The sequence below is a fragment of the Zea mays genome, chromosome 1, assembly GCF_902167145.1.
Source record: "Zea mays cultivar B73 chromosome 1, Zm-B73-REFERENCE-NAM-5.0, whole genome shotgun sequence".
NCBI classification, from domain to species: Eukaryota; Viridiplantae; Streptophyta; class Magnoliopsida; order Poales; family Poaceae; genus Zea; species Zea mays.
The window spans coordinates 271,104,473-271,121,419 of record NC_050096.1 but is presented as its reverse complement, the minus strand read 5'-3'; the positions used below and the strand labels follow the sequence as shown (position 1 = coordinate 271,121,419).

At 44.5% G+C, this 16,947-nt stretch overlaps 6 protein-coding genes across 8 annotated transcripts; 3 read left to right on the top strand and 3 right to left on the bottom strand.

Annotated features, from left to right (window-relative positions):
* Positions 1-658: 658 nt before the first annotated feature.
* Positions 659-1,698, top strand: LOC103643860 (DUF1764 domain protein). The gene has a single exon (XM_008667037.4). It carries the CDS (start codon positions 788-790, stop codon positions 1,286-1,288), a length of 501 nt encoding a protein of 166 aa, XP_008665259.1. The 5' UTR covers positions 659-787; the 3' UTR covers positions 1,289-1,698.
* A 1,848-nt stretch (positions 1,699-3,546) lies between these two features.
* LOC103643861 (elongation of fatty acids protein 3-like) lies at positions 3,547-4,919 on the top strand. The gene has a single exon (XM_008667038.4). The coding sequence runs from the start codon at positions 3,911-3,913 to the stop codon at positions 4,745-4,747; it is 837 nt and encodes a 278-aa protein (XP_008665260.1). The 5' UTR covers positions 3,547-3,910; the 3' UTR covers positions 4,748-4,919.
* Positions 4,920-5,431: 512 nt separating this feature from the next.
* LOC100276422 (uncharacterized) lies at positions 5,432-6,261 on the bottom strand. Its single transcript, NM_001364091.1, has 2 exons — positions 6,194-6,261; positions 5,432-6,060 (listed from the first exon to the last, which is right to left on the bottom strand). Exon 2 carries the CDS (start codon positions 6,010-6,012, stop codon positions 5,842-5,844), a length of 171 nt encoding a protein of 56 aa, NP_001351020.1. The 5' UTR covers positions 6,013-6,060; positions 6,194-6,261; the 3' UTR covers positions 5,432-5,841.
* A 2,867-nt stretch (positions 6,262-9,128) lies between these two features.
* Positions 9,129-14,062, bottom strand: LOC103643859 (uncharacterized). Of its 2 annotated transcripts, XM_020546885.1 has the most exons (3): positions 13,579-14,062; positions 13,086-13,290; positions 9,129-9,741 (listed from the first exon to the last, which is right to left on the bottom strand). In XM_020546885.1, exons 1-3 carry the CDS (start codon positions 13,702-13,704, stop codon positions 9,638-9,640), a joined length of 435 nt encoding a protein of 144 aa, XP_020402474.1. In that variant the 5' UTR covers positions 13,705-14,062; the 3' UTR covers positions 9,129-9,637. The 2 variants fall into 2 exon arrangements, 1 of the variants encoding a protein (XP_020402474.1); XR_002749700.2 differs by lacking the exons at positions 13,086-13,290; positions 13,579-14,062 and adding an exon at positions 10,099-10,524.
* On the top strand, positions 9,550-12,405 carry LOC100285719 (tRNA-specific adenosine deaminase). Of its 2 annotated transcripts, none has more exons than NR_174687.1 (8): positions 9,550-9,718; positions 9,847-10,297; positions 10,372-10,409; positions 10,506-10,572; positions 10,690-10,841; positions 10,933-11,038; positions 11,242-11,345; positions 11,995-12,372. NR_174687.1 is itself a non-coding variant. In NM_001350971.2 (8 exons), exons 2-8 carry the CDS (start codon positions 9,920-9,922, stop codon positions 12,033-12,035), a joined length of 894 nt encoding a protein of 297 aa, NP_001337900.2. In that variant the 5' UTR covers positions 9,550-9,718; positions 9,847-9,919; the 3' UTR covers positions 12,036-12,405. The 2 variants fall into 2 exon arrangements, 1 of the variants encoding a protein (NP_001337900.2); NM_001350971.2 differs by having other exon boundaries at positions 10,682-10,841; positions 11,995-12,405.
* Positions 14,063-14,175: 113 nt separating the features above from the next.
* On the bottom strand, positions 14,176-16,192 carry LOC100278309 (uncharacterized). The gene is made up of 3 exons (NM_001350972.1): positions 15,750-16,192; positions 14,933-15,074; positions 14,176-14,427 (listed from the first exon to the last, which is right to left on the bottom strand). Exons 1-3 carry the CDS (start codon positions 16,076-16,078, stop codon positions 14,344-14,346), a joined length of 555 nt encoding a protein of 184 aa, NP_001337901.1. The 5' UTR covers positions 16,079-16,192; the 3' UTR covers positions 14,176-14,343.
* Positions 16,193-16,947: the final 755 nt, after the last annotated feature.

The following is a 16,947-nucleotide window of genomic DNA, read 5'->3' as shown; positions in this document are numbered from 1 at the left end:
AGGGACTAAAAGGGACTAAAGCTCATTTTAGACGGCCCTCGCCTCACATTAGAGCATCTCCAAGAGCTCTCCATAAAACGACTCCTCAAAATCAGTTTTAAGGGATATCTAAATAATAAGTGGGAGTAAATTTTAATCCTTTCTCCAACAGGTCCCTTAAAGCAGCAGTTTGTTTCTGGGGAGCCCAAAAAAACCCTCATTTGTAGCTACAAATGAGGGAGTTTTAAGGGCTATGAAAAAGTTGGGGGCGCTTTAGGGGAACTGTTGGAGACATGTTTTTGTGTTTTTCCCAAAAAAATAGATTTAGGGGAGACTTCTGGGGAGCTTTTGGAGATGCTCTTAGTTGCTTGCAAGAAGGGGGGTATTTTTGTCTTTGTTCATCTGTTTTAATGGTGTTTGATCTCCTTTAGTTTCTTAAACCAAACAGCATGAGGACTAAAGTTTAGTTAATGACTAATTCAACCAAATAGGCCCTAACAATTTTAACATGTTTCACTGAGGATTTCTTTACAGGGTGACAATTTCTTAGTTTCAAGCTAGAGCAGGCCAATGCCAGCGATACTGCAAGGCCCTAGAATGCATAATTGGGCCAAGCTGGTTAGGCAGCCGTAGACTAGCTCAACACAAGAAGTGGGGCCTGCCCACTCCTAGCTAGGCCCACTAACTTAAGCCTAATCTATTTTGGCTCTTCAGTTTCCAAATCGTGTGCCTTCCGTTCGCAAACCCTTCTCGCTGCCTTCTGCATCCACGACGACGCCTGCGGCGGCGCTGGCAAAATCCCACTGCGATGGCCACCAAATCCCACGAGAACAAGAAGCCTACTGCCTCCAAGCCGTCTGTCAACCCCAAGTCCCCTTCCTCCGACAAGAAATCCAAGCCGCCGAAGCCCACCGAGGAGCAGCGGGAGCAGGTGCCGGCGGTCAAGAAGCCGAAGAAGCAGAAGGTGAGGGACGAGATCGATGAGATCTTCAGCGCCGCAAAGGCGGGAAAGAAGCGGAAGCCGCCGCAGCGGGAGGAGGCTGAGACCCATGGGGACGGGAGGAAGAAGCCCAAGGAGAGGGCCGGGGGGAGCAGCAGCAAGAAGAAGAACAACAAGGCGTCGGGGAGTAAGGGCAAGGGTCGGGTAGCTGCTGCTGACGACGACGAGGAGGAGGAGTTCGAGGAGAAGCGGCCGCGTCGGCGCACTGCGGACGGACTCGCCATATACTCGGCCGATGAGCTCGGGTTCGGCAAGGCCGACGCCGGTGGCACCCCGATGTGCCCGTTCGACTGCGAATGCTGCTTCTGAGCTCTGAGTTTGTCGGCTGCCGCCTTCCCTGCCGGAGGTGATTTGCACGAGGCTAATTCCAGTGTAGTTGTACTTGATGAATTCGGTGGCGTGTCCGCTTACATCTGTGCTCTGATGAAATGGAAATTTTGATCCTGAAATTCAGAGTCAATGCTTACTGACTGGAGCATTAAGAATTTATTATGTTGACACATCTAGAGCTTGTTGTTTGTTGATCAGCCGTAGCTTAATACCTAGCGTTTCAGTGCAACACAATTTGCCAAGTATGTCATGTATCACTGAGCGTGTTTTTGTGGGCATTGCATCTGACAAGCTCGTCCTTTTCCCCAGTGCGGTAAATGCGGTTTTTCTTATCTGGCTGAAGAATATGTTCCAATGGGAGGATCAACTCAGAAATGCGGTTTTTCTTATCGTGCGATACTGTCTGTGCCTGCTGCTTGATTGCTTTGAGAAACAGAAAATGTATATCAGTGCCCAGGGGAATGGGATGCCAGATGCCCAGATTACACAAGACAAATCTTGAAGGCTTCTTGTTGGCTCTGTCGATACATGTTTTATGGTGATTTTGCTTACATTCTTTCTGGGGCATGCCTCCCACTGATAAAAATTTAGTATGTGTTTTCTCGTGCCGTGAAACAAAAAAGAAAGAAATTAGGCAGAAGTAAGCCATGCTTATAAACTTCGCTTATTGTGTGGTGGAATGGTAGTATCCAAGTATCACTAGCACTATGCAGATCGACTGAGTCAGCATGGAGAAGATAGCAGGCGTATACGCCCCAAACTTGCATGTAGGGTTCTTGCTTCTTGGAGGCTTGGACTGAATTCCGAATTTTTTGTATTTTGACCATTTTTCGGAAAAAAGAACATGTTTGGACCCTAAAAAATTTTAATAGCATTTTTGGACCCTTTGCTCGGCGCCATAGCCTATGGCGCCGAGGTAACACAGCTCGGCGCCATAGGTTATGGCGCCGAGGTACGTCATGCGTCGGCACAACCCGGACGCCGTGGCGTCGACGTGGCACCGAGCTCGGCGCCACAGATCTTGGCGCCGAGCTCGGTTGTGTTATTAACATATTTGTTGCAGACATGAGCACAAAGCCCATCTAGCCCACTTGGTAGAGCACAAGGCTTCTTATCATGTGGTCGTGGGTTCAAGCCCCATAGTTTGCATTTTTATTTGTTTTTTTGTTTATAATTCACAATTAATTTCTTTAAACTTTCTTAATGGTCTCGGATAGACAAATGATGGTTCATAGGTGACGGTAGTAAAATTTGCTGATTTGTACTGAAGGTTGATAAAAATATAAAAAATTATTGACAGTGAAAGTATTTTCTGTATTTCTGTGATTTCTATAGAAACCAATATAATGGTGGAAATGCCCGCTGGGGATATCGTTTTAGTTTTAGTTTTTGACAAGTGGATGTGTAATTAATATGTGATCACGCGATCTGTTGTTTCGTGCTTCTTCGCTTTGGTACTATCATTTTTAATTTTGGATTTTAAATTTTGAAACGGGTTCCCATTATTGTCCTTGTGTGTTTGATTTATGTGATTTAAGTATTTTTCATAATATGCGTGCACACGCCTTTATGCAGTTCAGGTAGCGTTTCAATGATACACATGGCCCCTTTTTAAAGGACATCGCGCGACATAGTAATTGGTTAGTGAGGCAAATGCATGCTAGTTACACTACAGAAAATATTGATCGCCATCAGCTCGGAAGGACCCCACGCCGCCACGTACCGGTGGTTTTTTACCTTTAATTTGTTATTGGTGATCAACGATGTACGTACGGTTACCATGACCTAAGTAGCAGTTACCTCACTTACCAATTATATTTTTATCCTCGATTAATTTTTATCAACCTTCAGTACAAATCAGCAAATTTTACTACCGTCACCTATGAACCATCATTTGTCTATACGAGACCATTAAGAAAGTTTAAAGAAATTAATTGTGAATTATAAACAAAAAAACAAATAAAAATGCAAACTATGGGGCTTGAACCCACGACCACATGGTAAGAAGTCTTGTGCTCTACCAAGTGGGTTAGATGGGCTTTGTGCTCATGTTTGCAACAAATATGTTAATAACACAACCGAGCTCGGCGCCACAGATCTGTGGCGCCGAGCTCGGTGCCACGTCGACGCCACGGCGTCCGGGTTGTGCCGACACATCACGTACCTCGGCGCCATAACCTATGGCGCCGAGCTGTGTTACCTCGGCGCCATAGGCTATGGCGCCGAGCAAAGGGTCCAAAAATGCTATTAAAATTTTTTAGGGTCCAAACGTGTTCTTTTTTCCGAAAAATGGTCAAAATACAAAAAATGGGACTGAATTTTGCAGCATAATCGGTCGTTGTTCAGCCCGTGCGTTCCCGTGGAACAGCAAATTTTGAAACGGACTGGATGCGGCCGCTGTCCACCGTCACTGTGATGAGTGCCAACGGCCCAACGCGGCCCTTGCGCTTCCCTCCCGACCAACCGCCTCGACCTTGCGCAAGACGTGGCACGTCGAACGCCACAAGGACTCAGTCCACACTCCACAGGGAAGGAGGGAGCAGGAGAGGTAGGTAGCCAAGAAGATCGGTTCCAGCGGCAGGCGCGAGCGAGGCGTGACCGATGGCGGCCGCGTCGCTGCTGAGCCGGGCGCGGTGGCTCCTGGTGGAGCACCCGGCCGTGGCCTCGTTCCGCTGGCAGCCAGGCCGCACGGTCGGCGCGACGCCGTCCTTCGCGGCCGCCGTCATCTGCGGCTACCTCGCCGCGGTGCTCGTCCTCCGCCGCCTCGTCCTGCCCCGCCTCCCGGCGCTGCCTCCGCCGGCGCTCCGCGCGCTCTCCGCCGCCCACAACGCGGTCCTGCTGGCGCTCTCCGCCGCCATGGCCGGCGGGTGCGCGCTGTCGACGGCCGCGACGGCGCCGGCGCCGCGGTGGGCGTGGGCCTTCTGCTTCCCGCCGCGGGGCGCCACGGAGGCGTCGGGGCCCGTCTTCTTCTGGGCGCACGTGTTCTACCTCTCCAAGGTGTACGAGCTCGGCGACACGCTGCTCATCCTGCTCGCCCGCCGCCCGCTCACGCTGCTCCACGTGTACCACCACGCGCTCGTCGTGGCCATGTGCTACCTCTGGCTCGCCACCCGGCAGTCGCTGATGCCCGTCGCGCTCGTCACCAACGCCGGCGTGCACGTCGTGATGTACTCCTACTACCTCTCCTGCAGCGTCGGCCTGCGCTGGCCCGGGCGGTGGAAGCGCGCCGTCACGGAGCTGCAGATCGCGCAGTTCCTCTTCAGCTTCGCGGCCTCCGTGGTGATGCTGTGGCTCCACTTCGCCGCTGGCGGCTGCGAGGGGATGGCCGGCTGGGTGTTCAACGCCGTCTTCAACGCGTCGCTGCTCGCGCTCTTCCTCAACTTCCACGGCGCCGCCTACAAAGGCGCCGCCAAGGCCAACAAGGGTAAAGCGGAATGACGCGGCCGACAAGCTTTAATTTGCCGGCAACCAAAATCCTCGTGAGATTTAATTGGGACCAATTGTTTAATGTTGCTTCTTCGCCAAATTATTACTGATACGAAGTCTGTCTGAAATAATTGTTCGAAAAAGAATGGCATCGATCGCCCTTGAATTATGGGTGAATTTTCCATTTTCTCATCTGTCCAAAAATAGTTACGAATCATACCCTACGAAGAGAGAGAGAGAGAGAGAGAGAGAGAGAGAGAGAGAGAGGTATTCATCGGATGAAAGAAAGCCTTTGGATCAAATTCTGCCTACCATTTGACGCCGTTGCCGATAATGGTGTCACTCCAGTTTACGAATGGAACCCGTTACTCTTCTCTCTGTAGGTGTGTGGCGCCAATTTTGCATCATCGTTCGCATCATCACGACCTAGAATGTACCGCGAATATACAAAGCACAACGCAATGGAAAAGGCAGCCTCAAAATACTACTACGCGGACGAGAAAAGAGTCAATTGATGATACACTGAGGCGTGCAGTGCAGCCGAGAAAAGTCCACCATTTCGGCACTTCTGGGACCTTCTCTCTTATCATGGAGGCCACGTGGCGAGATTCTAGGAGAAGTTGGAGCCCCTTCTATTAAAAAAACCAAGAGAAACACTATTTTACAGCTTACCCCAAAAAAGAACCCATGAACAAGTTTTTCCAAGGAAGAAAACCGTGTCCATCTCTTTTCATATGCACCACTGCTCTGCGATCCACGAAACCCGTAACAAAAAGGCAGGAGGTACAGCACGAATTACATACATGGAAAATAGAAGCATGAGACGCGGGAGATCGAAGCTCTAGACTGACTAATTTCTCTCTCTTCACGCTTACGCAATTTGCGCCTCGGATCATGCGCGGTTCTTCTTATTCTTTTTTTTCCTAGAGAGAAATAAATTAGCTAGCCATCCACCAAAAACCGAGATGATTGTCTTTTTTCACAGAACGTACGTAGCGCTGCAAGACTCCACCGATCCACCCTCCAAGAGGGGGGAGAAGAAACGAAAGAGGGGGAGGGAGAAGAAAGCTTCAATTTTTGCCACCTCTGCTGCTACGATCGTCGAGCTAGAAGCTGCTGGGCGCCCGGCCGGAGAAGGCCATGGCGAAGAGGAGGATGACGAGGTAGAAGAGGATGACGACGAGCTTCATCTGGAACATGGCGAAGAAGAGCTTCACCATGAACACCAGCAGCAGCGCGTCGAATATGATCGTTATGGCCACCTCCAGGGGCTCCATTGCCGCCGCCGCCGCCGACCAGACCACCAGCAATCAAAGCTCTCCTCTCTATGGGACGAACCAAGAAAACAGAAAACAAGAGAGTAGGAATCGGTAAAGCTGGACGGGATCGGTGGGCTGAGTCTGAGTGAGGGTGGGGGAGAGAGGGCGAGGGGAGAAACCTGCGGAGCAGACGACGCACCTGGAGTGGAGACTGGTGAAGGCGACGCGTTTTCCGCTTCAGTGACGCTGCTTGCCTAGCCTTGCTTTGGTCCTTTGGCTTGGGGTCGGTCGTCTCGTCGCTTGATTGCGCGAGGGTTGTGGCCAGACGGCGACCGGGTGGCGAAGGCTCGGAACAAAGGAGAGCGGGCCCGCCGACGTGAACCACCGAGCCAACAGGGTGTCAAGCCGCACCGGCCGGCACCCGCGCGTACAGTACACAGCGCGGCGGACGATGGATCACCTGCCACCGCCACCGACTAGGCTAGCCTGCACGGTTCGCTCCGTGCTTCAGTAGTACGACAACGCAACAACGCAACAGCACACGGATTGCCGTTCGCTCATGATGACTAGGATTGAGGGGTGTTTAGTTTCCGAGGGAGGTCCATCCCATGTGGCATGTGAGTTCGAGACCGATTAGGGCTTGTTCGTTTACATCGGTTTGCACCCGGAATCGTTCCGGCTAATCAAAATTTATATAAATTAGAGAAGTAATCCGGCTCGGAATCATTCCGACCCACCAATCCGACACAAACGAACAAACCCTTAATCTGCAAGAGAAAAAAGACGAGTGGACATTAGAATATAGTAGAGTTAGGTTTGCCGTCCACCTCGGTGTGGCTAAGGTGCATCACAAAGTCACGATTGCACACAGGTTAGGACCTGCAAACTGACTGAAATTTTGGTTTCTGCTTAGAAGCTAGTCACTTTTTTTAGCTTCTAAGTGGCTAAGCTTTAGTCATTTTTTTGTTTTAGCTCCCGGGATCCAAACAGACCCTTAGCAATTACAATGCGAAGATTTTGAGAAATTAGTGCTTTGGATGGCTTAAGGCTATAGTAGGACACAATGGAATTCAGAGTGCTTGGTTGGGTTTCTACTGCTCCAATACAGTTTTCAAGTATATAAGAAGAACTCTGAGTGTATCAGAACCATCGAGACTAAGTAATCTGCAAGAGTAACGATTGGTCTCCTTTTAACAGTAGAGACTACATATGTAAAGATCAGTTTGCAGCTAACAATTCGCGTTTCAAGAAATTAGTGTTTTGGAGGGCTGTAATGGTTGGGACACAAGTGCCTTCAGTGTTTCAGTGCTTGGTGGTGTCTAAGACAGCTTTCAGGTCTGGAGGACTAAAATAACGAGCACAAAGAAACAATACAATTATACAAGTGGAGCATGTTGCGCCAACAAATCATAGGGCGGGAATGTGTGACAAAATAGTAGCCCAGGGAATGGATTTGGCGTGTAATCAGACTATTTCTTTTATTAATATAATGACATGCAGCTCTCTCAAGGAAAAAAAAAGAAAGCAAGAAACAATCATGGAGGTTTAAACCGGAATTCCTTTAGCATGTTATGATTCAATTTAACCATCAATATAGCTGTTAGAGCAACTCCAAGAGACTATGTATATGGTTTTGTAAAAGTAAATTTAGCTAATATTAAAAGAAAATTGTATCCAATAGACTTTGTAAACGACTCTTCAAATTTAGTGGCTCTCTGTTTCTCCATCTTCGCTCTCCATTTTTGGATAGCATGCTTCACTCTCTATTCAGTCCGTAGGTTTACCGAGTCTGTTGGATTAACCTACACTTTGTCTTTAAAATCTATTTTAGAGAATAGCTAAATCAGTAAATTTGGCTAGTCTTTTTAGCTAATCTCTTGGAGTTGCTCTTACACGTACAGTAATTACCACACTACAGACTCATTGGCTAACCATAAAATTTTACTGCAGAATCCAGAATATGTAAAAAAAAAAAATTTCCGCTCCCCTTGCATGTCTTCTTATCAACAAGCATACATGTAGGCTAACAAGAGATCTTTTCTATATTTACCAAGCCTTTTAACTGAAAAAAAAGACAAGTACTTTCAGACTGGACTCGTTAAATTAAGTTAAACAAGAATGTATGAATTATCTTTGTTGACTTTTCATTTCTTTTCCTTTTCTTCTCTCTTTGTTTAGTTGTTAGTTTTTGACTTTTTGTTCCTTCTTTTTCCCTTTATTAGTTTCTTAGTTTGCCTTTTGTTTTCCTTCAGACTTTTTCTACCTTTATTTACCCATTCTTTTTCTTAAAATAATAATGGCAGGCAGCTGTACTCCGTTTCAAGAAAAAAAAATAGTTCTTGCATAGGAAAATTCATCTCATCAGTCACTGATTTATGATCAAACAACAGAATATAGATCCAGCGCAATGATATGCAACTGATTTCCGTGGTAAATGATGCAGCAAATTGGGGAGATCTTCCAAAACTTCATTATACAAATTCTTGAAACACTATTTGTAGTGTATTTACATCAAGTGGAGCATCACCACAGAGGTTCCGGGTAAAGATACAGTTGACAGATTCAATTTTTTGGAAAGGGGAGCTGTAGTTTGTCTACTGTCCTTCTAAAGCTGGTTCAAATCATGCGAGCTATCTTGCGCTGACAAAAGTTCCTGGAACTGAGTGAAGTAGTGTCATGGCAATAGTGTTAAAAATAAGTACTCGATTGCAATAATGTTAGAGCATTATTCCCCACCATGAAACCATTCATGACCAATCCAACAGAATTTGCTGATTGCTACTGTTTAAAAGAGGATATCCTTGAATATATGTGCAAGTCACTAGAGAACCGGGATTTATTTGGTGACGAAAGGATTCACGAGGGAGGAAACCTCTTACAATTCAAAATTTAAGAGCAAACAGTTTTCTTCCAATGGATCTCTTACGATTCTCTGGTCACTAAACCAGCCCTGAGAAAGTTAATTATTCACCAACTCTATTCTGCTACTTTACCTTCCTGAAAGTTTAGAAGACACAGGAATCCTCATTTGCTCAGAAATTAGAACTGTCCCCACTGCTCACCAACCACCACAACAAACTCAAGCAAGCAGTAAGTTCCCACATCATCAAATCCAAGATCTCATAATTTTCCAATGACAAAAAATGCTTCCCTTTCTAAAAAAAAGCATGATATTGTCCCCTTAACCAGCTACACCCACTATCTTTACAAAGGGTAGCAGTCCCTTGCATCAGTACACTCATCTCAGCAGCATCTTTCCGATTACCACAGGATGCATACGGGGGCGGAAGGCCCGTATGGACAGATATGGCCCATGCCATCCTACGGGTGTCAATAAGCTCTAAATTTTACACTACAAGATTTAATAATCGGATTAGATTAGAATTAGACCATATTTCTATTCATTTTTGAACTAAAATTTATTTAAGGTTCTATCATTTTGTGAGGAAGCATTTAAATCACAATTCATTACCACGCCTAGCCATACCCCATACTTAGACCCAGCCTATTAACAGAGACTAGATTAACACTTTGGCCTTGCATAGGCGCAGTCGCCCGCTTCTCACCCTGGTGTCGCCGGCAGCCTGGCCGCCGTTCACCCGATTCGCGCTTCCACGAGACCGCCGTTCACCCTTTCCGCTCCCTAGCCGCCGTTCACCCGATTCGCGCTTCCACGAGACCGCCGTTCACCCTTTCCGCTCGCTAGCCGCCGTTCACCCGAATGGTCAGTCCTGTTCCTGAAATACACTGTATAATTTATCAATTTAGTGCAAAGCTTAGTAGTTGCTGACTGAGGCAGATAACCGGATACTATCATCTCGGGATCTAACATACGTACTACTATTTTTTCAGGCCAACTAGTGAATTCCCTCATCCTTTTTCTCAGCCTGCTGGATATAGAGGAAGTCTGCATTGTTTTACTTGCATGCTTTATGAAAAAAGAGAGAATTATTCCCGAGCCAACCCACTCAAGCCAAAAGCAGGCCCAAAGGGTATAGGCCGACTCCCAGGCCTCCCGCTCCCCTGTCTAGCGCCGCCGCGGAGACGCTCTCCTGCAACGCCTGAGCGAGAGCGACAGCCGCCGCCGCCGCCTGACGCCCCTACCTCGACGGTCGACGCATCACGGCCGTGCGTTTCCCCAAGCTGCCGAGCATCGTCCAACTCTGCTGCTCCAGCACCCTGGCGCCAGCGGCCAGCCAGACCGTGCGGCCACTTCCCCGCGTTCGCTTACAGTAGAAATTTGATTCCTCGCTCCCAGGCCCGCAGGATGGCACCGGCTTTTATGGAGCTAGCACTCGAGCAGGTACGGCTGTTAATCGTGCTCGCTTTGCAGCTGTAGCGTGTATAATTCTACCTTCGGCTGGTTGTTTTTTGTAGGCTAAGTTTGCGCTGGATAACCTCGAGGTCCCTGTTGGGTAGGTTCTCGCTCATTCGCGATAGTCGGTCACTGATTCATATTTTGCTAATCGCATGGTTGCATCCTTGTTAATTAATTCCCTCGCGCATGTTAGGTGTGTGATTGTGGAGGACGGGAAAGTGATTTCCTCTGGGAGCAACAAGACGAATGCCACCCGGAATGTGAGCTATACTTTCTTTCTCCTTTTAACTGGATAAGTGTTAAGATGTTTCTTTCATGTGTTCGTTTGGCCAACTCATATCATTATGTTATGACTTTCCATGTTGCAAGGCTACCAGACATGCTGAGATGGAAGCTATTGATGTCCTGCTTCGGGAGTGGCAGAGCATGGGTCTTGATCAGCCACAGGTCGCGGAGAAATTTGCAGGATGCGACCTTTATGTCACGTGTGAGCCCTGCATAATGTGCGCGACGGCATTGTCGATAATTGGTCTGGAATTTTTATTGTCTACACTCTCCTGTTAAACTGTTTATCTTCATAGGAATTTCTAATCTTGACTTGCTGTGCTTTCATTGGCTAGGGATAAGAGAAGTATACTTTGGTTGTGCCAACGACAAATTTGGTGGATGTGGATCAATCATGTCATTGCACAATGGTGCTGCTTCGTCGTCAGATGAATTATCAGGGTAAGTGGAAGACAATACGGAACATCTTGTCAAAATGATTGCTTATTCGTGCTGTCACTTTTAGTATGTTGCAGGACGCTATCATGATTTCTGCAAAGTTGGACCTGCTTGATCTCTCTGTTTTTGATGCTTTTGGTACATAGTTTTAGGCACTGACAAATTGTACCTGCAAACATTACCTTGCATGTTTGTTTGTTTGTTAGGAGCCAAGCCTCTACACCAAAAGGTTTCAAATGCACTGGAGGGATCATGGCTGAAGAAGCAGTTGCTCTTTTTAGGTGTTTCTACGAACAAGGAAACCCAAATGGTTTGTACTTTTGCATGCACGTATTATTATGCAATGATTTGTAGAATTTTGCATCTGCATTTCTCATGCAGGTCTCAAGTTATGATAATATTACCTTGTGTTGCTTATTTTGATTCTGTATGATTTTATGGCACACAGTAAGTACAATTTCATTAAGCCTCTTATGACTACACAGCAGGGTTGAAAATTTTGGCAAAATTTCACGAGTTTCGGTAATTTAAAATCCGTTATTTTATACTAATACATGGGTTAAATAACTCAAGATTCATATTTTTTATTGCTACTCGATAAATGTGTAGTCATAAACATTGATAATATTTTGTTTGGATCTAAAACTCTAAATCATACTTCATGTGTATTTTTCTAAAAAACAGCAAAAAATTGGTTAAATTTCTCGAATTTTGGGGTGGCTGAAAAACTATCGAGAACCATATATTGGTGTTATCGGAAGAAAAACTAGCGTATGTATACAAATTCTTACACCAAAAGGCATGGTTAGGGTAACAATCATTTTGCATATTCAGTTAAGTCATTTTGCATACTGGTTTCGTACAGCAGCAAGGACATTTTTTATGTCATTTAAGCTTATGTTAAAGTTTTTCTTTGTTTAAGCTTCTGATAAAGTTATTGTTCTATGTACATGTTTCAGCCCCAAGGCCTCACAGACCAGTACGAATGCCTCAACAATAATTGGTTTGTTTTCCTGGACTACAATCATAACGCAAAAACTTCAGGAGTGCAGACATACAAACTTACTGTAAAACTTGTTTAGGATTCTTTGTATGCTTTAGTGTGACGCATGTATGCTATTTGATAGTGTCTTTTTAGTCTGGGAGCGCAGCCACATTTCTTGATCGGACCATGCAAGTTGGTCGATTTAAAAGGATCTGTGACAGAAGAGTTTGCCAGTGTCCGCAAAATCAGCATTATGCAATTGGAGTAGATTGTTTTCATCATTTGCAATCTTGAAAGAAATATTCTGTAATGATGTAGATACACTGCAACGTCATTGACTCGTGATATGGTATGCTTTTCTTTGTACAAAATACTATTTAGAGGTACTTCCATGCTTAGCTCTTTGAAAAATACAAATTTGACAGAATAATTGTTTAAATTGCTTGCACCTTCAAGCATTTTAAAATTGATACAGTTCCTTTACAAAGCATTGAAACACCAGTTGACCACTTTTACTGGTTCTGGAAAATTTCTTGCATCATGTATGTTATTCAATAAAAAGAAGATAATCAGGACAACAATGCCTATATTTCATAGATGCATGTGCATTGCTACGGTTTCTGTACATTAAATTGGTAAACTTTGTTCTAATAAAGCACAAAAAAATATGTATGTTATGTTGGTTAGATGAATGTAAATCTGGAGCTAACAACTATGACAATGTGCGAAGTTGAAACCAAATATGACAATGGAGTCATGTGCAGGAGTAAACCGTGTAATATCATCATAAACAATTACTACCTCCGTTCATAAATATATGAAATATATGATACTGTTGATTTTTTGAAAAATTTGATCACTCGTCTCATTCAAAATATTTTTTAAAAAGTCAACGGTGTCATATATTTATGAACAGAGGGAGTAGAAAATATAGCCCTTACAAGGATAATGCATCAAGATAGAAACAAGAGATTTAGGAAGTAAGACAAAACTAAAATCAACTTGACAAGGGAAAAAATATGAAAATAGCTTTTCAAGGATCAGAGTTTCTGGATCACCTCTCACCTGAACTTCCAAGTGCTTGTACTTTTGTGAGGCAACGTAGTTCATTTTGAAATCTCTGGATCTCATTTTGCAGTACCACTTGAAACCTGACTGAAGCTGCTAGATCTGACTGCAATTGTTCAATGCCTAGTTCCTTGGACACAAGCTTCTCCTTTAGAACCCTACTTATCATAGCTTCCTCTCTTAGCTTAATTTCAATGGCATCCTGTACAAAAGAAAAATACAAGAGATGTGGATTGATTTAGCTTCCTATTCTAGCTTTCGGCTTGAATTACCAAAGCTAGTATATTATTCCAGCAACTTCTATGCTACGAAAATGTATTTTCATATTCAACAAAACAGATACTACACTAGAATTATTTTACAATGAGTTGCAAGAAAATGTTTGTCATGTTATCTAAATGGAACTCATAACTATTAACAACACCTAAACATAAGAAACCAAAAGATAGGCCACATAATCTGGATAACTTCTCTTGTCCTGAAAGGTTACCTTCAGTTCTCTTCTCTGTTCAATCTCTTCTTCGTTTTGCTTCTCAGTCAACAAAGATTTGATCATACACAGACTCTGTTTTGCATTGTCAATTCCTGCTAGCTCATCATGATTTGGTACCTTCATGGCTACTAGTGCATCAACGTCTCAACATCACTGTTGTACTAGATGGCTAGTAATAGTCAGACTATAGTTTATGACACAATAGTTTAGTAGCGGAGTATCACAGAGTTTGCAACTACGACATGTCCATAACCTGATCACTGAACATGTTAGAAGGAATTTTAAGGTGATATTGTAATATGTATATTTTTATTTACTTGTTGTTTAATATGAATAATTTTAGATGTATATTGGGTGTTTATATTGGTAACATTTATATATATAAGTAACTAGAAGAACCCCTAATTTAAATCTTGCTCTGGACTCCTAAAATGTCATGACCCTGCCGGCGATGGCCGGGGCGGCCGTGTCTGCCCCATGTGGACTTCGCTCTCTTTAAATTATGCGCGATTGTGGGCTGCACAGCTAGGCTGGCTGGGCCAATTGGTCCAGATCAGTAACACAAAGACGACGATATGAACAAAGCAAGCACATGACATGATTCCATGGTATTGTTGCAATTTCTGGCGAATACATTTACAGACAAATCGTGCTAGTACGTGCCACAGCGTGCGGTCATTTCTAAATATCACCCTCAGCAAGGAAATGCTAGACACAACACAAGAGAGTTATGCACTCTACAAGCAGCGCCGCCGTAGATCCTCACTGGATTTTCTCCATCCCGTAGGTATCTTCAGCTCCACTGGCTACATTTCTTCTTCTCTCTGCTATCATCTCGGTGTATGCCTGAGAGAAGGCACCACAGGGTCAGTTGTTAAGAACAGGGTGAGGCGGTTGCCGGTTAGGCCAAAGGTATTTGACATGGAAGAAATGCTTCATTGGCAGGTATGCTGCAGTTAGAGGTTGGAGCTGGTAACACAGACGATGCTCCTGACCACTAATAGCCATCTCAAGATATGGAACTAGAAGCTTTGGGAGCCAGCTCAGCATTCCAAGTTTTGGCATGGATGATGAGTAGTGGCTACCCTATAATTTGTATATGGCAAACTAAGGTAAATCTGCATTTATTAAGTCCATTTGCAGTTTGAAAACACCATATGCCAAATACAATACTGGGTCTTTTTTAATAAAGCTATGTCAGAGGACATGGTGTAATGAGTTGCTTAAGTGATACTACCTCCGTTCATAAATCTATGACACCGTTGACATTTTTCAAAAAACTTTAATCAATCATCTAAAAAGCGAAAATGTAGAACAGAAATTAAATTATTAGATAAAATGATGTGCAAACCTTAGGGTACGAGTAGAGAAATATGTACCACCATGCGGATATTACAAAAGAAACCCCAGCAGTAATTACAACAGATTGGATAAGCACCCAACTACAGGCAACGGCACCAGTTCCCGTAAGCAATATTGTCCAAGGCTGACACCTGAAAAAGGGGAAAATATAGTTGTCTTGATTATAACACTTTGAGCATAGAAGCTAAGCTTATAGAAGAAACGTTATCTTCACATATGGCCAAACTCGTGATGTTTGGTAAAAAATGGCAACATGAGAAGAGGTGTGGAAAAATCTAATAGCTCCTTTTTAGACTGTAGGGCACCATTCTCACAGCTATGGCCATTAGTTCATGATGACCTTTGGAAGCTGAATGATGTTATTGTGTACAAGAAAGACAGGCAATAAAAATTATCATCAATTACATCATCATGCAAACAAAAAAAAACTGAAAGGGCTAAATCATGGAGCTGACACTAGAACATAATTTGGTGAGCTATTCATTTAAATAAATATATAAGTTCAAAAGAGATTTATCTATTGTGTTAGTACACACGACATTCAAAAATGGTTGGCAGAGCCAATGTTGATAATAATAGTAAAGTAATTTAGAATCTTTTTTTTCTTTTAAACGAACAAGCAGGAGGAACAATTTGGAATCTAGCTACATCTGACAATAAACACAGCTACGATAACAAATTTGGGCAATCTCTACGATATGCGTTGGAAACAACCCATGCTACACCATCATAATCTTCGCCAATTTTGATCAATGCAGCGTCCAGCAAGAAACAACTACGGCTACGGAGGAGCAAAGGGAACGGACCAGGCAGGCTTGGTGTCCCAGACAGAGTCGTACTCGAGGGACAGGTAGTTGAGGTACCCGTCCATGTCGTCCACCACCCCGTCCTCATCAAAGAACGCCGCCGCGCCGTTCTTGCCACTCTCCCCCTTGCCCCCACCGCCGCCGCCACCTACCCGCGCCACGCCGCCGCGCCTCTGGCTCCTGCCGCAGAGCTGCAGCCTTGTTTGTGCACCGGTGGCAGCACATGATGAGAGGAAAGGGGAAGGCGCGAAGGCCGCGGTCGCGTCCGCGCGGGCGCCGCATGGGCAGCGCGGCGGCGTGGATGGGTAGAGCAGGCAGAGCGCGCCCATTTCTTGGCTTGTGCTAGCAGTACGGCGTCGGCCTCCTCTTCCTAAGCTGCTCCCGTCCGGCGGCTGACGATGCTGCGGTTATGGCCAGTGTTTGCTTTGATTTCCTGGCAAATTTTTGTGCCGTACATCATCTTTGCAATTAAAAGTTTTTTGGCAGTTCGAGGTTCCGGCCCAATAGAAAGTAAATAAAGCCCTGGTATTGGAGATGGCCTGTTTGGAGCCCACATGGTCATGACGGTCTAGTATGCAAAATCAGCACCAACGCCGTTTGTTAAAAAAAAAGAAAAAATCGGCTTCTGGAGACCTTGAGCATCTTCATCAGAACTATTATTTTTCCTTCCTATAATTAGTTATAGGAGGTCTGCCTAGGATATAAGAAACTTTTGCTCCAACTGATTATCAAAGTCTCGTCTTAAGAGTATTGAGTATCTACAAGAGAGCCGTATAATTGAGTCCTAAAATTTAAAATAGGACCCAATAAGTTGGATGGTTCAACTAAATTTTATGATCCAACAATGAGTCATATAATCATTGATGATTGTGTTGATCTTCGTTCTATGCATCGTTTGGTTCCCATCTGATACTGCATACTGCATTTTGCAGAAAGAAGTCTCCCATTTATTTAGGCCCCCATTAGAATACAGGAATTTTAGGTAATTTCTACATAAATTAGTTTATTTTCGCAGGAAAAATATAAGAAACAGAAAGAAAAAAACTGCATTGCAAAGGGGGGCCTAGAGGAAGTTGGTGGTGGGGTTTTATATCTCGTAAAAGATTTAGGATAATATTTAGGTATATAAGATCGAATAAGAAATCTGTTATAGCTGTGATATTTTATTTCGTATTTAAGAGATAAGGGAGAGTACAAG

What these genes read in the sequence shown, in the direction of transcription:
- LOC103643859 (XM_020546885.1), bottom strand. Translation starts at nt 13,704, where the DNA reads ATGAAGGTACCAAATCATGATGAGCTAGCAGGAATTGACAATGCAAAA. An exon ending in AACAGAGAAGAGAACTGAAG is followed by an intron (nt 13,291 to 13,578) that starts GTAACCTTTCAG and finishes TCTTTTGTACAG; the next exon opens with GATGCCATTGAAATTAAGCT. An exon ending in ACAAGCACTTGGAAGTTCAG is followed by an intron (nt 9,742 to 13,085) that starts GTGAGAGGTGAT and finishes TAAATTATACAG; the next exon opens with TGTATTTCAGGAACAGGACT.
- LOC100285719 (NM_001350971.2), top strand. Translation starts at nt 9,920, where the DNA reads ATGCTTTATGAAAAAAGAGAGAATTATTCCCGAGCCAACCCACTCAAG. An exon ending in AACCTCGAGGTCCCTGTTGG is followed by an intron (nt 10,410 to 10,505) that starts GTAGGTTCTCGC and finishes CGCGCATGTTAG; the next exon opens with GTGTGTGATTGTGGAGGACG. An exon ending in GACGGCATTGTCGATAATTG is followed by an intron (nt 10,842 to 10,932) that starts GTCTGGAATTTT and finishes TTCATTGGCTAG; the next exon opens with GGATAAGAGAAGTATACTTT.
- LOC103643860 (XM_008667037.4), top strand. Translation starts at nt 788, where the DNA reads ATGGCCACCAAATCCCACGAGAACAAGAAGCCTACTGCCTCCAAGCCG.
- LOC103643861 (XM_008667038.4), top strand. Translation starts at nt 3,911, where the DNA reads ATGGCGGCCGCGTCGCTGCTGAGCCGGGCGCGGTGGCTCCTGGTGGAG.
- LOC100278309 (NM_001350972.1), bottom strand. Translation starts at nt 16,078, where the DNA reads ATGGGCGCGCTCTGCCTGCTCTACCCATCCACGCCGCCGCGCTGCCCA. An exon ending in TGGGACACCAAGCCTGCCTG is followed by an intron (nt 15,075 to 15,749) that starts GTCCGTTCCCTT and finishes CCCCTTTTTCAG; the next exon opens with GTGTCAGCCTTGGACAATAT. An exon ending in TTCTCTACTCGTACCCTAAG is followed by an intron (nt 14,428 to 14,932) that starts GTTTGCACATCA and finishes GCCTTCTCTCAG; the next exon opens with GCATACACCGAGATGATAGC.
- LOC100276422 (NM_001364091.1), bottom strand. Translation starts at nt 6,012, where the DNA reads ATGGAGCCCCTGGAGGTGGCCATAACGATCATATTCGACGCGCTGCTG.